This window comes from Gasterosteus aculeatus, chromosome X, assembly GCF_964276395.1.
Source record: "Gasterosteus aculeatus chromosome X, fGasAcu3.hap1.1, whole genome shotgun sequence".
NCBI lineage: Eukaryota > Metazoa > Chordata > Actinopteri > Perciformes > Gasterosteidae > Gasterosteus > Gasterosteus aculeatus.
This window is the reverse complement of record NC_135698.1, coordinates 10,890,165-10,905,353: the sequence shown is the minus strand read 5'-3', so window position 1 is coordinate 10,905,353 and position 15,189 is coordinate 10,890,165. Positions and strand designations below refer to the sequence as shown.

General features: G+C 45.7%; 1 protein-coding gene across 3 annotated transcripts in view; it reads left to right on the top strand.

Annotated features, from left to right (window-relative positions):
* LOC120808720 (uncharacterized) overlaps positions 1 to 13,428 on the top strand; it is a 151,897-nt gene extending 138,469 nt beyond the window's left edge. For all 3 annotated transcript variants that reach the window (XM_078082734.1, XM_078082733.1, XM_078082735.1), the window contains one exon: positions 366 to 13,428. In XM_078082734.1, coding sequence (XP_077938860.1) covers positions 548 to 12,319 — 11,772 coding nt within the window. In that variant the 5' untranslated portion in view covers positions 366 to 547 and the 3' untranslated portion in view covers positions 12,320 to 13,428. The remainder of the gene's footprint in view (positions 1 to 365) is intronic.
* The last annotated feature ends 1,761 nt before the right edge of the window (positions 13,429 to 15,189 follow it).

The window sequence follows — 15,189 nt, the reverse complement described above, 5'->3', positions numbered from 1 at the left end:
TTGGTTGTCAGGAATAAATAATGAAAGCATTAATAGTATCTCCAAGACTTCGAGTATGAAGTTGGCAGTATTTTAAAATTCCCTGTTGGCTACACTGGTGACAGCACCACAGTGCAATGCTGCACTACTGCTCTCTGCTGGCAGACACTGGAAGTATTGTTTTCTTTTATCCATCCATCACTTTATTTGAAAAATACATAACTATGTTATGTGTAGTGGTTAATGCTTCACTTGCATGTTTGAATAATCCTGCCGGATGTTATTTGAAAATAGTACGTGGTATAATCACCTTCTTTACTTTCAAAGCATATGAAACAGTAAAAGCTTGACATCTGTTCCTCTCTGTTCTCTTTCCTCCCCCCCAGGCCTGCTTTGCTCCGGTGCCATATCAGCGGTTTACAATGAAAGTCATGAGATGAACCTGCGAACAGCCCTGTCCCTGCAGTTCCTGCCATTTGACATTTACTGATTCGTACCAGACGACGATGCCCCTGCCTTCCAGATAGCACTTCTGAGGACCAGGCCTTCACTGCACACATTCTGAACCATGGCAGGAGAGACTCAGCGAATCCTTGCTGTCAAAGAGCTGGCCGCTGAGTCCATACTGCAGGATGAAGGGACAGCGCTGGACCAGCAGAGTGACAAAACCACAAAGGAGATTCCAGAGCACTTTTCAAGCACAGGCACTGAGGCCAGAAGCAGCAGCAAAGGGGCCAAAGCTGAAAAACTAGAGACGGGAAGGGACTGCCCTCAGCAGCGTGAGGCTGTCATACGGCCACAGCAGACTGGGAAGATTGACTTCAGGTCACTGCAGAACCGATCAAAATTTGCCACAGACAGGACTTGGTCGAGCGGCAAAGGCGGCCCCCAGTCGCCGAGTGGAAAGGGCCGCAGTCGGGAGAAGGGGAAACGGTCAGGGAAGACGGAGCGCGCCAACCCGCAGCAGCTGTACAGACTTAGCATTACCAATCCACGCTCCAACCCCACCATTGGCATTGCCTACCCACAGCAGAAGGCTGCGCCACCCAAGAAGCCGGAGACCGGTCGCGGCTCGGTTTCGGGCAGCTACAGATTCCACGTTCCCAGTATACCGGAGAGAGAGGCCGAACTACAGCAAGAAGAGCTCAGCTTCAGCCACTGCTTCCAGGAGGCCTCGTCTAACCTTACTTCCCCAAGCTATACCTCACAGGCCCTGGTTTCTTCAAGTGGAACGCCATCTCACCCGCATCCCACGCTGTCACAGCAGCAGTCTGCTTCAATGGAGAACAACAGCACACAGCCAAGCAGTCAGCTGATACTGACTGACTTTCAGCTGAGCGGCTCTAATGTATGGCAGTCTCCTGAAAGGACATTTAACGGCGCTAACTATGGGGTTTCATCACAAAAATCCACTGCCCTTCAAGAAACTAATAAGGTCTTTTTGCATGGTCCATATCAATTTGGATATCACTTTCTGGAAGAATCAGCCTCCGACTCTGTCAGTGAACAGAACCTCCAATCTCAAGACTTTACAACCTCCTCACAGGGTTCTGTTCATGTGACCCAGAACTCTTTTTCCTTTACACCCGGAGAAGGGCAACACAATGCTCAGAACAGCACTCAGTTCAGCAATGAACAGCAGTCCGGGGATAGAAGTTCATATCCTCAGCCCCCACAGTCACAGTTTGTTCAAGGTGTAACACCCTCCATCCAGTGCCCAAGGAGTGTGAGCGAGGACTCAGCCGGTAGTGAAAGCTCTGGCTCCGGCTCACAGCAGTCAGAACAGGGGAAGGCCGCCGTGTCCGACAGCACAGACACTACGGCACAGGCGGACAGCAGGGATGCATCCGTCACCCTCGGCAGTAAGAGGAACTGTCACCCGCAAGACACGGCCGCCAACCCGAGAGCACACATTCAAGGAAGTGTGTACCATGCCAGAAATATGTCACAAAGTCCAGGTTCTCAAATGCACTTTCCCAGCAAAACATTTAGCACACCTCGAGTCACTAACATTCACACAGGCATTGTTTCTTTTGACAAAAACACCAACAACAAGGTTTTAAATAGGTTACCACACTCCTGGGAGGGGTCTAACAAGACACATTTACCAGTTGATCAAAACACTATTCAGTATTCTGATATGAATGACAAGTATCAGTTTCAGAACCAGCCAGCACTTGAACAAAGGCCCAATTCATCTAAAAATAGCCGAATGACTGGTCAGCAGATACGGCCAAACCCAACCCTGTCGAACCAAAACAGAAATGACTTATGTAGGCAAATAAACAATCAAAAATTGGCTTATATAGTTTCCCCTTCTGACTGGCAGGAAGATAGCAAAGTAAACAAGCACAGCTCCCTGGAAAATTCAAGCTCATTTCAGAACGGCAGAACCGGTGATGGGTTTTCAAACCAAAGACAGGAGACTGTAAAACATAGCAGTAAAACCCTAGAGATGAGCCACGCACAAGTATGTGAATCCAAAACCAAGGCGGTATATTTTGGACTCAACCAGTCCATTCCAGCAGCATCAAGAAACTACAGCTATCCTCCACTACAGGTCCCGCCTATGGGACTTATGATGGTGTCACCGTATGAATCTCCTTTGCCCTCACCGGTCCATAACCCTGCATCCAGTAGCACCTGCTCTTCCCTTTCCCCGGCCTCTTCCAGTCCTGTTAACATCGCTTCAGAGGACAGTCAATTGTCAAAGTCAGCACCCTCTCACACATTTTATCACCAGGCCCAAGCCAAAACGCAGTCACTGTCAGATCACCTGAGCTCTCACCCTCACCACTTTCATTCGGGTGCTCCAAGACACCTTTCCTACGCGCCAGACAGAGCCAAAGACAACATGATGAGCTACCTGCAAAACAGCACGCATCCAAAGACTCCTATGGATGGAAACAAAGGTTACATGGACAGTTTTGGGCTGGAGCATCATCAGCCACCACCACCGTACTCTGCACATCAGCTGTTGGCGACGTCGTTAGCCGCAACAGATCTTGATGAGTTAGATGTGGTTCTGAAGTGCAGACAGTGTGGCCAGAATTTCAACAACATGGTTTCCGTTCTAAGCCATAAGCAATATTGTTCTCAGCATATGTTTGCTCAAAATGACCTCAAAGACATATCAAAGATGGACGACAGTAGAAAGTTTCATGCGGAGCCTGCAAAAGCATTGTCGTCGTTGTCAAATTCTTTTATGTCGAGGTGCCCATCTGACCTTCACCTTTCACTGCTGGGCCTCAATAAAAATGGAGAGCTGATATCTGACAGTGAAACTAAAGGAGAGAACAAGGATGATTCAATGAAACTCAACTTGTTCTCTGGTACGGGTAACCTTCCCGTCCCCCTCCCTGAGCTAGAAATGGAGGATGCTAAACTAGACAGCCTGATCACAGAAGCCTTAAACGGACTGGGATATCAATCTGACAATGCGGAGATAGACAGTAGCTTCATCGACGCATTTGCTGATGATGACCTCACCACTGTCAAAGCAACGTCTATCAAGCAATGCCATAAAACCAAAGAACCTCTCATCTTTGAGAGCAAAAACAAACAAGCAACCGAGGACGACAGGTCTTTCAAACAAGGACAGTATTTCTATGACCCTGAAGTTGAGAACTCTGACACGGACAAACAGTACACTGATAGCAAACTTGAGAAATGTTCTCTGGAACAAGACGAGAAAATTGTTGTAAGAAAAGAAGTCTCTCATAAAAATTCGAGAATTGCCTCAAGGGGGAAGACGAGAGAACAAGAAATCAAAGTGAAAGAGGCAAGAAAACTGTGGAAGAGTGAGGATGAAAACCAAAGTACTCAAAGGTTTCTCTTATCCAGCAAATTCTCTGAGCGCTGTGGTGTTAAGAGCTTCCAGGACAGCGCTGCACTCCGAGGGTCAACAACCTCCCTGGCCTCCACGTCTCCAACCTCGAGGACTGCAGTGAAAGACAGCAAGAGGAAAAGCACCGGCGGGGGCACCTGGAGTAAAGAACTTATTCACAAAATAGTTCAACAGAAAAACAAGCTCCGTAAGCTCCATGTTAAGGGTACTAAGAACCTCCAGTTTTCCTTGGTGATGGAAAGACTAACTCCCGCAGTACAGAACCCCGCTTTTGGTGAATACGACTACGTCTCAGATTCAGACGAAGAATGCGAGTCCGTTAAGATGGCGAGCCAAGGTCGGCTGAATGAAAGCAGCCGGTGTAAATACACATACAGCAAAGAGTGCAAATGGCGAGCAAGGAGTGAGCGGGACCAGGCAGCATGGCGACACGAGTCAAAGGAGTGTTTCGAGGTGAAAAAAAGCGAGGAGGTTTCTCTCTCACCGGATAAACATGGTGCTCACCAGAGACTCAGGAGAAGGGGCAGCAGGTCATCAACAAGCAGTGAACTCAGCACATCTGTGAGTGTTTCAAGCGATGGTATAAACAGCCCCAAAAGCACTGATCGCACCGAATCCGACTGTGAGAAGAAGGCAGACAGCAAAAGGAAAGAGTCTCCAGAGCAGAGAACATATGAAAGGACCTCCCCACAGAAGTCATCTAAAGAGTCCAGCACACTAGCACTAACATTCACTAAATCCATCAAGAAGCATATCACTGACAAAGCTATTCTTTCTGATAACAAAGACAGTGCAAAGAACAATCATTCAAATCCAGAAGATGCTGATACGTTGTCATCGCCCCAAAAAGCGAAAGACATAATCAAGACCTTTGAAAAAAGCATAAGCTCTCACAATCACAAACTGAGAGAGAAGCTGGTGACTCCCAGAAGAGAAGCTGGCACCACAATCAGTTCAGACAGAAACAACCTAAAGAAACCGGACAGTCTTTGCCCCAAAGAAGAACCAACACAGTGTAGCAAAGCAGACAGAGAACCGCTAGAGTTTGATTCACACTCTCCATCCAGCAACAAAGAAGCTGACTTCAATATTGACAGAAACACAACGTGCAAAAGAAGTGAGGGGCTCCAAGCTACACAAACGCAGTCGTCAGACCGTCCCGCATTTGAAAAACAGAGTGACAATGTTTGCATTGTAGGGGAGGCGATGACTTTAGTCAATGACTTGAACGCGCACAAGCAGGCGCTTTGCACTTCTTTGATAGACGAGGTGTGCCTGTCTCCAACTGAGAGCCAAGGCCACCTGATACAGAAAGATCCGCTCCACCTCATGCCCTACCCACTGGATCAGGAACAGGGGCTCCTGAAATCCCCGCTTTCATTTGACACCTCAACAATGTTTGGGGACCTCACAGGATTTGACGGCGGCCTCTACTCAGCTATGCCCATTCAGAAAGACGGTTTTCATTCAATTGAGAGCACCGCTGATAAAAAGGAAGAGTTTGTGTCCTCCTTCTCTCCCTTTCTGGAGCCGAGAGAATGGAACATTTTGGTTAGCCCTGTACTGCCAGAGGAGATATCGCAGTACAAAGGCAGCTCTGAGAAATCAAGTGAAAAGAAAGCAGATTACAATCACATTCCTTTGTCCCTGCCAGAAAAAATCATCGACTACAGTGCGAATCTCAACAGCTGTGCATCAGAGGATGAGCTGGAGATTAAAAGAATCGTTACTGAGCTTGAAAACCAGCTGCAGTCAAATAAATTGGAAAGCCAACCGTTGCAAGCTGACGACGTACCTAAGCAACTGAAAATGAGCAAATTCTCACCTTTACGTCTGGTCAATGAGTCAGAGAGTGGAAGCACTGGACTGGACACGAGGTGCACTGTGCAAGGTATACAAGTATCAGTGACCAATTTGGCCTCAGAGGCTTTCACTGAACCGTGGTCCAGTCCATTCCAGTTCGAGCTAATGGGTGGACACAACACTCCGCTTCACAATGAACCAGGGGTGATTGAACATTTCAATGAAAAAGAAGACGACGCCCCGAATTTTATCTCCACGGCGTCACATATTGAAAACCCACAGCTTCTCCACGACCACAGATCAGTGGAGAGGAACGTTGAAAATGAGACTTCAGTAGAAACAAAGGAGGAGCTCTTAGAACAGAAAAGATATACAGAAAATCTCATGAAAAGCCTGGAAGTGATATCAGACTCCATATTCAAAAGCAAACCTGTTTTATCAGATCACATGGAGCCAAATGTCAACACTCTCACAAGTCAACAACATCTCAAAATTGAATGTCAGGCAACTGATGCAGTTGAGAGAGAAGATCACAGCGAAAAGGATGCAATTACTGGGAAGGAGAATATATTATCACATCGAAGTGTCAATGAGCAGAAGGATGATATTGAATTCATCCTGAATGAGTCCCAGTCATCTCTCTTCAACAGCAATGACCCCACGGTGAATGGAAACAAGCCAATACCATCACAGCCAAGTGAGCCCACAGAAAACAATGATAGCAGGGCTGAGACTGAAGTCACACCAGAGGAGGAAGTATCCAAGAATAGTAATTTGATCGAGCCTGCCCACCGCTCAAGTGTGGTGACACATGACACACATGCGTTTAAGGAGTCCAGTAAAGCAGAAGAAGATATGAATCAGTTGATGGGAAATAATAGTGACGGTTCAGAACATTCAACTGCAGACGGCTATGAGGAAGCAGAAGCAGTGAAGGGAAACACTGGTCAGTCTTTCAGCCTGCGTTTATCACCAACTCGACCTAAAACCAGTCTAAACATTGGCGAGAAAAGTCTTGGTGCCACAAAAACAACAGTCGGCCATGTTAGTACTGGAGACATTACTTTTTCACATGCCGAGGAATTCCAATCGAAGTACTCAGACAGTGTGAACGATGAAATAACTGTCCAATCAGCAAAACAGGAACACTTAATTAAACTATCTCCCTCTAAGAGCTACAGCCCAGCTTACAGCACAGGTCCAACAACTGATCTGTCGGTGGAGCCCTGCAGTCCAATACTGATGGAAACCAATACAGAGAGCACTAGTGGTTGCTCACCCTTCCGAGACACTGGGTCCATAGAGGGACAAAGTAATCTGTTGGTTCTTTCACAGTCCGATGGCATCATTGACAGTGATTCCTGCAAAGGTCCTCCGTTCGATGGCTCGTTTAGCGACTCCGTTCTGGACTTCCGTAAACAGGAAGAGATTTTAATTGTACAGGACATCAAAGAAGACCTGCCTATCGATTTCATGGCAAGTCACCAAAACTCACCATGTAGAGAAGAGGTTGAAGAAAGTCCCTGTTTCTTTCTGAACACTGCCACTCCAACCTGTCCTCTTTTACCAACGTCTCCCCAAACACCCGTGCATACATACAACATGGAAGGGGATTCATGTCAGTCACAAAGCGAATGTGATCATGTCGCTGTCATCCATGGCTCAGTTACAAACATGCAATCCCTCACAAACAAGGAAGAAAACAGCAACGTCAAAGAGGTTTCAAACAGTGAAGAACATCTGAACACGACAGCCAAGTTGAAGTATTCTTTGATAAGCCCACTACTTTTGGACTTAGGGACCATAGAGTGTAAAATCACCAGCTCTGAAACCACCAGTCCCTCTCCACTCCCAGTGATCAGCTCCGCAGAACCACCAGAAGTGACTGATGGACGTAAAAGGGGAGATGCTGTGTATGATTTGAAGCTGAGCCCGCTCAACTACAACAGCATTTCAGACGAACCTCAGAAACTGAATCGATACAACTACATCGCAATTTCACCCGCCAGTACAACTGAAGAGCTTTCAGACCTTAAGCAGAGTACCAAAGATGTTTGTGAACCCTACGGCCTGAGGCTTAATCCTGCACTGATTTTTAACGAAGGTGAACCAGACACAGTGCTGTCACTGAACCCAGACCCTGCAGCTGAACTGAACTCATCAGATGAACTGGAACTCCAGCAGAGTACAAAATTCACACGTTTTTCATTGGGTCTCCCACCTGAAACTAAGAGAAAAGATTCCTCAGAGGGTGATGTAAAGAGAGACTTGAACATTTGCCATGATCCTGTGGGACCTTTTGAGCATTTGGCTCTTCAAGCTGACCCGCTGACAAAGGATGAATTAGGGAATTTAACTTCCCACGAGGCTTCCGCTGAAGACAGGAAAGGCATCTCAGATGGTCTGCTCACTCCTAAGCCACTTAAACAGATGCCTCCTCCACCAGATCAATCCGAGAAGCAACCAACAATAGAGAATGGACAGTGTTCACCGATACACCAAACTCACAGAGAAATATCAAAAAAAAAGACACACAACAACGCTCAACAGGGTAAAGAACTTTGTGATCTCTGCCTCATGTGCTTCAGAACCGTGCCTGGGTTAAAGAGACATAAGGCCATGAAACATTTGGTCAGTGAAAAACACATCGGCTCACAGAGTACAAGCCACCAGGGGGCCGTGCTTGTTTGTGACGCATCCCGAGCTACAGAGAAAGAACATAAGGATGATTCAGAAACCTGTTACCCTGGTAAAATAGATGGGCTGCCCGAGATAAGTAGCACCCTCATATTTAAAGCAACAGAGACTGAGTCAGTCCTGGAAGAAATGGCAACTGAAACCAAGACAGTGGCAGGCGGGGAAGTAGGCCACCAAAACCCTCTGCTGGCCACAAAAGCAAAAAAGAACAACAGGACACGAAAGAACAAAAACAGTGAGGTAAACATAAAGCCAGACTCTTTCTCAGAGGAGCTTCTGAATCAACTCAAAACGGACATTCTTCAAGCTATTACTCCTGAATTCCAAAGCAGCGGACTACACAATCTCCAGAAATCTCCAGCTGACAAGGTGACAATCGATGACAAAACCTTTAATGGCACAGAGAAATTCTCTCACCCTATAACGTCAAACTCTGGCTCTGACAACCCACCGCCATCTCCAACAAAAGAGACACATGAGCTAAATCAAATCACTAATCTGGAAGAAGCTAAATGCAAGAGCATTACAGAGATGCCAAATGGGAAAGTTTGTACAGATAATATGGTTGAAAGTGCTACATCTGTAGAGGAGGATATAGTCAGGCGGCACGATGAGCCCAGGAGTCTGTGCGCCGGGGAAGATATGTGTGAACAGAAAGGATCTGAAGAGAGCCTCGCTCAAGAGATTCTTAGCCAGGTGGCTGCCGTCGGGATAAAATGTGAGGAAAACAGTGGCTCTACAGAAGAGGCACATCCTCTCTCCTATTTGTATTGTTCCCCTCCCAGTCCTTCCGACATAAGCCCCGAACTGAAGGCCTTACTCGATGACGACGCCACATTCTCACAGCTGTTCCCCAGAGACGAGGAAGCAAAAAGGAAAAAGTGCCCACGGGTCTACAGCAAAAGAAACAAAAGACTTAAACTGTCGCCTGAATCAGACACGACTGAGGACCACCCGCCCTCAGAGACATCGATGCAGAGTAGAGATCAGTACATCAAAAATCAAGGAGAGCAGACATTTACCGACAACCAGACTAACCGCTGCGAATATGAGACAATATCAACCGATGATGCCATCCTGTTGAATATGTGCCACAACAGCACATTGGAGACCAGCGTTACCCAAAGTGACCAGCAGGGGGTTGATGAGAACGTGGGCGAGGTCGGAATCGGCCCCTCGAATCCACTCGAGAGCACGGTTGATAAATCTTCAATTGAATGGAGTGGCTTTGATTCAAGCTCAACGGTGACCTCTGACCCCAGCACCTGTAAAGCAGAAGAACCGCCTGCGCCCTCCGCTGCGGCCCCACCTTCTGCCCCCTTAACCGCAGAGTCGTGTGTCACAAAGAGCGTTCAAACCTTCCCCAGCATCGACATCCAAAACGTCAAGACCACGTTTCAGCTTCCCGAGATCCAGTTTCTCGACTCCAAAAAAGACATCTCATTGGCTCCTCCAGCGGCAACTGTTGACTTGGAGAATAGAGAAGGCGAAAAGTCCAAGAGAGTGGTGGAACGCCGAGGCAGAAAACGTCAAGATTGTGGAATAAAGGTAAAAGACAAGCAGTACAAGTGCAAAGTGTGCTTCACCTGGTTCCTCACCCTGGGCGAGCTAAACTTTCACAAGCTCTCCCACAACCCTTCTCCTCCTCCGACCTGCTACATGTGTGTCCAGCGTAAGTTCAGCTCGAGGGAGCAACTGAGAGACCACCTGAGGGAGAAGCATGCTAAGAACAAGACAGGTATCTGGACGTGCGGGATGTGCCTGAAGGAGATATCGGACGTGTGGATGTACAACGAACATTTGCGAGAGCATGCCACTCAGTTTGCCCGCAGGGGTCAGACCCAAGGCTCCATGTTGGGCATTCCGGGCTGCTTCATGCAGGAGACAGCCGTGAAGAACTTTATCACCTCCATCATGCAGCACCGCCCCAGCAAAGCCAACAGAGAACCCAGCAAGGCCACTAAAGAACAGGAAAAAGCTGTTGTTGCAGACGGCGATCCGGGAGAGGGAAAAACCTCAGGGGCGGCTGAGCCAAAGGTTCACAAAACCAAAAGCGTCAGTGCAGCAGGTGGGAAGCAGAGCGCGTTAACGCCACTTGAGGTCCTCCACAAAACAGAAACACCTAAAAGTGTGGAGATGCATCCCAACTGCAAAGACCCCTCAAGAGACTGCCACCACTGTGGGAAACAATTCCCCAAACCGTTCAAACTCCAGAGACATTTAGTGGTTCACAATTTGGAAAAGATTTTCCTGTGTCACAAATGCCCCGTCTCCTATCAGGAGGCCCAGGAGCTGAAGGGCCATCTGAAGAGTGCACACGAGGAGGTTGATGAGCCGGATTCAAAACACACCACCCTCTACACCTGTGAGCTCTGTGCCGATGTCATGCATGTAATCAAAAAGTCTTTCATCTGCAGCACCTGTAACTACACCTTCTCTAAGAAGGAGCAGTTTGATCGCCACATGGAGAAGCACTTGTCGGGGGGGAACAAAATCTTTAAATTCCGAGGTGTTTTTAGACCTGTCAGGGCAGCTGCCTCCAAAGAAGATGAATGTGATCCACTTGCAAGTAAGAAGAGGAGAATCCTCCCCGACGCTCTGCACGAAAATAGCTCAGACAGCGGCATCGCCAGTGTGAGCTCACTGAACTTGAATCCAAACTCTGAGACTTCAAAATCATCTGTGTCCACAGCTGAGGACTCCACACAGACGACTGCAAATGAATATCACAGCGACACAAGAGAGACTACAAACGTGAAGACTGAGGACATTACTGAGGGTTACTCGGAACTGCTGGTAGACCTGGACACCTCCGTTCATCTGGCTTCTTCAGAGGGTGCTAAACCAAACAAAGAGGAAACTGAACCAGTCACCTCAGCTCTCCTCGAAAGGGAGGGTAATGGAAAATCAATCACTGAATCATTTGATGTGAAAGAGGAGAATGAGTCGGTCTGCATTAGAGCAGATAAGTTATCTTGGCCGGCGTCTAAAAACAGTAGCAGTGAGGGGGAGGAGACTCTTAAGCCCGAGGACGGCTCTGCTCCAGGTGCCACGGCTGAGACTCAAAAAACAGATTCCCTTCCATCTTGTGGGGACTCTTTAGTCGGCCTGAGAGAAAATCTAATCCTTTCAAAGACACTCGAGTCGAAGCATGAACAAACTGCTGATGCGACGCACCAACAGAGAGAAGATGAGCAGTGGCTTAACCCTTTGAAAGCTACCCATGATGATAGCAAACAGACACTTTTCTCTCAATGTGCCGAGCAGGACTGTAGCAGTCAGGTGAAAGACAAAGTTTTCCAGGCCAGAGCAACAGACAGCACTAAAAACAGCATTACAACCGGCGGCATGAAGGATTCAGAGTTCACACCAGTCCTCCACTCCAAGGGCGCGCTGAACGCTTCAGTCTCAAACGAAGACAAAGAATCTGTGAGACCACAGAAGAAGAGGAAAGACTCAAAATCCCCGCACAGCATGCAACGGTTTTCCTCTCCAGCCACGCAAGAGAACTATGGTGTTGACTCTCGAGCCAAAAAGAAATTCCGCTCCAGCAAGTGTGCAAACCCCTCTGTGCAAAGAAAGACGGATGGACCCAACGACTACCCGGTGCTGTCCTCTGTAAGGGATGATGTCGTTAGCAACAAGATTGTTTCCAAGTGCAAGACCTCAAACTTGTGTTTGCCGTCAAAAAGAAACCTGCTTGATAGCTGCACACAAAAGAAAACCGAGATCGTGACTGCTCTTAACGGGGATTACAAAGCCAAAAAAGGACCTCAGGGGCGGCCTTTGCACCTCCCTATTTCTAAAGTGTCTTCCGTTCCAATGAACAATTCTTTGAATAAATCCAGGCCAAAGATGGGGGTTAGGTCAATGGAGAGCCATTCCTACAGGACAGCAGAGTCCCAAAACCACCTCTTAAGCCAGCTGTTTGGCCAAAAACTCACTAGCTTTAAGATCCCCTTAAGGAAGGACACATCAGAATCTATTAACTGAGTGGCGCTTGAGGGATCTGTGAATAGAAGACTGTAAATTTCACAGTTATAAATGTTTAAGACAATTCCTTGTGGTGAATGAGATTGCACAGCTCTTTTCTGTGAAATGCTATCTTTAAATACATAGTCACTTTATGTCTTCTTTGTACATTTGCTTTTGTTACACAGTTGTGAGGACGAATGGAAGATATGAATTTTTGGGCAAAAATGAATATGCTTGTTGGGAAAATCTTTTTTTCTTCTTCTTTGTTGGATACCATCTATTTCAGAGATTATATTTCATTTACTAAAAGGAAAGAAAAAGAGAATACTTGAAAATACAGTAAAATATTTTCTTCTAAGAAATGCATGTTCATTTTGCATTTGATCTTATCAGTCTTATCAAGTAATTTTGAAAAAGGACCAAATGAAATCGCAACTGACTCGGACTATTGTCTGTGCACCTTTCGTAAATGCTTTGAACGTATTCATATTGTATCATTTTTTACTTTACTGTACTGCATTGACATTCATTCATCATATTAGCGTCCTGTATAAAAATGGTGCTACATTGCGTTTAATTGTAATGTGAACGGCAACGTCCTCGGAAAGGAACACGAGAACTGTAGCAGTTACAGTACATTCAATCAATTGTTTTTACTGGTTCTCTGTTGCTTATTAAACGATACTGTGTAAAGCATCCAAGTACTTCATATGTAGGCTGATAGAACACAAAATTTAAGAAAGCTTTCATTGTTTCAACTCAGGTGCATACAAGCACATCACAGTCCCAAGACCTGTATTCGGAGTTCTTCCAATGCACTGATAATACCACACACAAATCACAAACTCAATCATCTGTGTCTGTTACTCCAACTGTTTAATTATGAATAGTATTTACTATTACAACAAAGGTGCTTTATCTTGTTTATACTGTATGTATCTTATATTGTATAATATTTTAGGTAGACTGTTGTTTTGGTGCAATGCTTCATGTCAAAGTTTTATTTGAATAATTTGCAAAAGATACGGAAGAGTGGGAAGAAAGGGAAATGCAGTTGTAAGGTTGTTAAGTGGTTCACCTGGTGCCTCCTTTATCGTTGGGTTAATAAATATCTGTATTGCTCTCTACCCGCTCTGTTCTTCTTTTGTTCGCAACATGTTTTGCAAATGTTCAAACATCCATCCCTGCAGACTGCAGCTGTCACCGCGTTGCATCCACCATTGCGAACACTGGAAGCTGTTTGCGGCTGGAGGCAGAAACAGGTGCACACACAACAAAGTTTCACTTCATCTGCACTTAACTCGTCGTCTGAAAGTGAAGCGAGGATGTATATTCACAACAAGGAGAAAAACAGGGTCACATTTATCCACCCGTATGGTCGCACGAGAACCGTGGAGCAGGTGGCGAGGAGCTCTTTCCTCCGTCGAGCTCTTGTCGTGTTGCTCTCTCGCCGCGTGTAAAATGGCTTCTGTTCCTACACGAATACCTTTCATCATCACATAGGAATAAAAAGCCATAGTACACAGTGGCGTTTATATAAAAAGACAGAGGACTCATTCACGGATTTATGGTGGAACCTAAGAGAGAGTGAAGTGAAGAGGGGAGCACGGTGGATAACGGGGACAGAGAAGGATAAAAGAAGAGGTTATTCTGGTATACGGTATTTAATACGGTTTTTTTAAAGGGCTGTAAAAAGAAAATACTGGTTTGGTCAAATCTAATGACGATAACAGAAAATAGCATAACCAGCAGTGATTTACAGACCTGATTCGCTGTTACTTTCCTGTTTCTCTTTACTCAGTGAGTGAAATCCTCTCCAGCAGAATGCAATTCAAATTCATGAAGGTCTGCTGGCGTATGTGTTACATATTGACCTTTGCAACAGTGCATTAAAATCCATGAACAGCATATCAATGATGTAAATCCCCCCTCAGTTTCCCCGAAGTAGATGAGGAGCCATCATGAAGGCAAGATGCTCTCCATTCATTTTACTTTGCTAACAGAAATCACCTTGGTGTTCAATTTCATAATCATTTGGATAAATGGTTTTTTTAATAGATACTGTTTGGGGATTTATGTTGGATATTTTGAATATGGTTTTCACAGATACAAATATTGTTTCATGATTGACTGGACTATATTATTGACTTAACTTCTTTAGCATTCTTACTTATTACTCGTATGGCTCCGCATTAACCGTAAGTATATGGACACAAATTGCAGTCATTAATCACATTATTGGTAGTTGGTAGTTGGCCAATCCTAAGGTTTTTCGGGCAGGGATGCCAGATCAATCGCTGAAAAGTTTGATCGGCTTTGTACAAATGACTAATTTCATAACATTGGCGTATTGCCTGAAAATACTTCCCTGTTACACTGTGAAACATTTTGAATTAAATGATCAAATGTTTTGTCAGTTTTTTTTGCAATACCTTTTTTTTTTTAATTTAAAGTATTGAACCTCCTCACATCTGTAGATTCACACTGCATGAAGAAAATATAAGAGTCGGCACAGTAAAAGTCTTTTACTTTGTGTAGTTAATCAATGGTTATCAGATTTTTTTATGCGTATTGTAATATTGAAGAAGTGACTAATGACTTAAGGGACATTTCAGCCATCATTTATCAAACATCATAAAAAAGCGCAAAAAATAAGTTTCCTTGAGAACATCTGCTAGTCACGTTGCGTTGTTGACAGAAGTGATGGCTGATGCTTGGTCCTTGGATGTACCCGTGTTTTACCTGATCCTCTTTGCTGAATACCTCTCTGGATCCCCGCAAGTCTCCCGGTCCGCAGCTGCGTGTTGATTAAGACAAAACGAAAGCAGAAGAGCTCAAGCTGTTTTGTCACAGTTCAGCCCAGAACGTGTCACCCGGAGTGAGAAGGA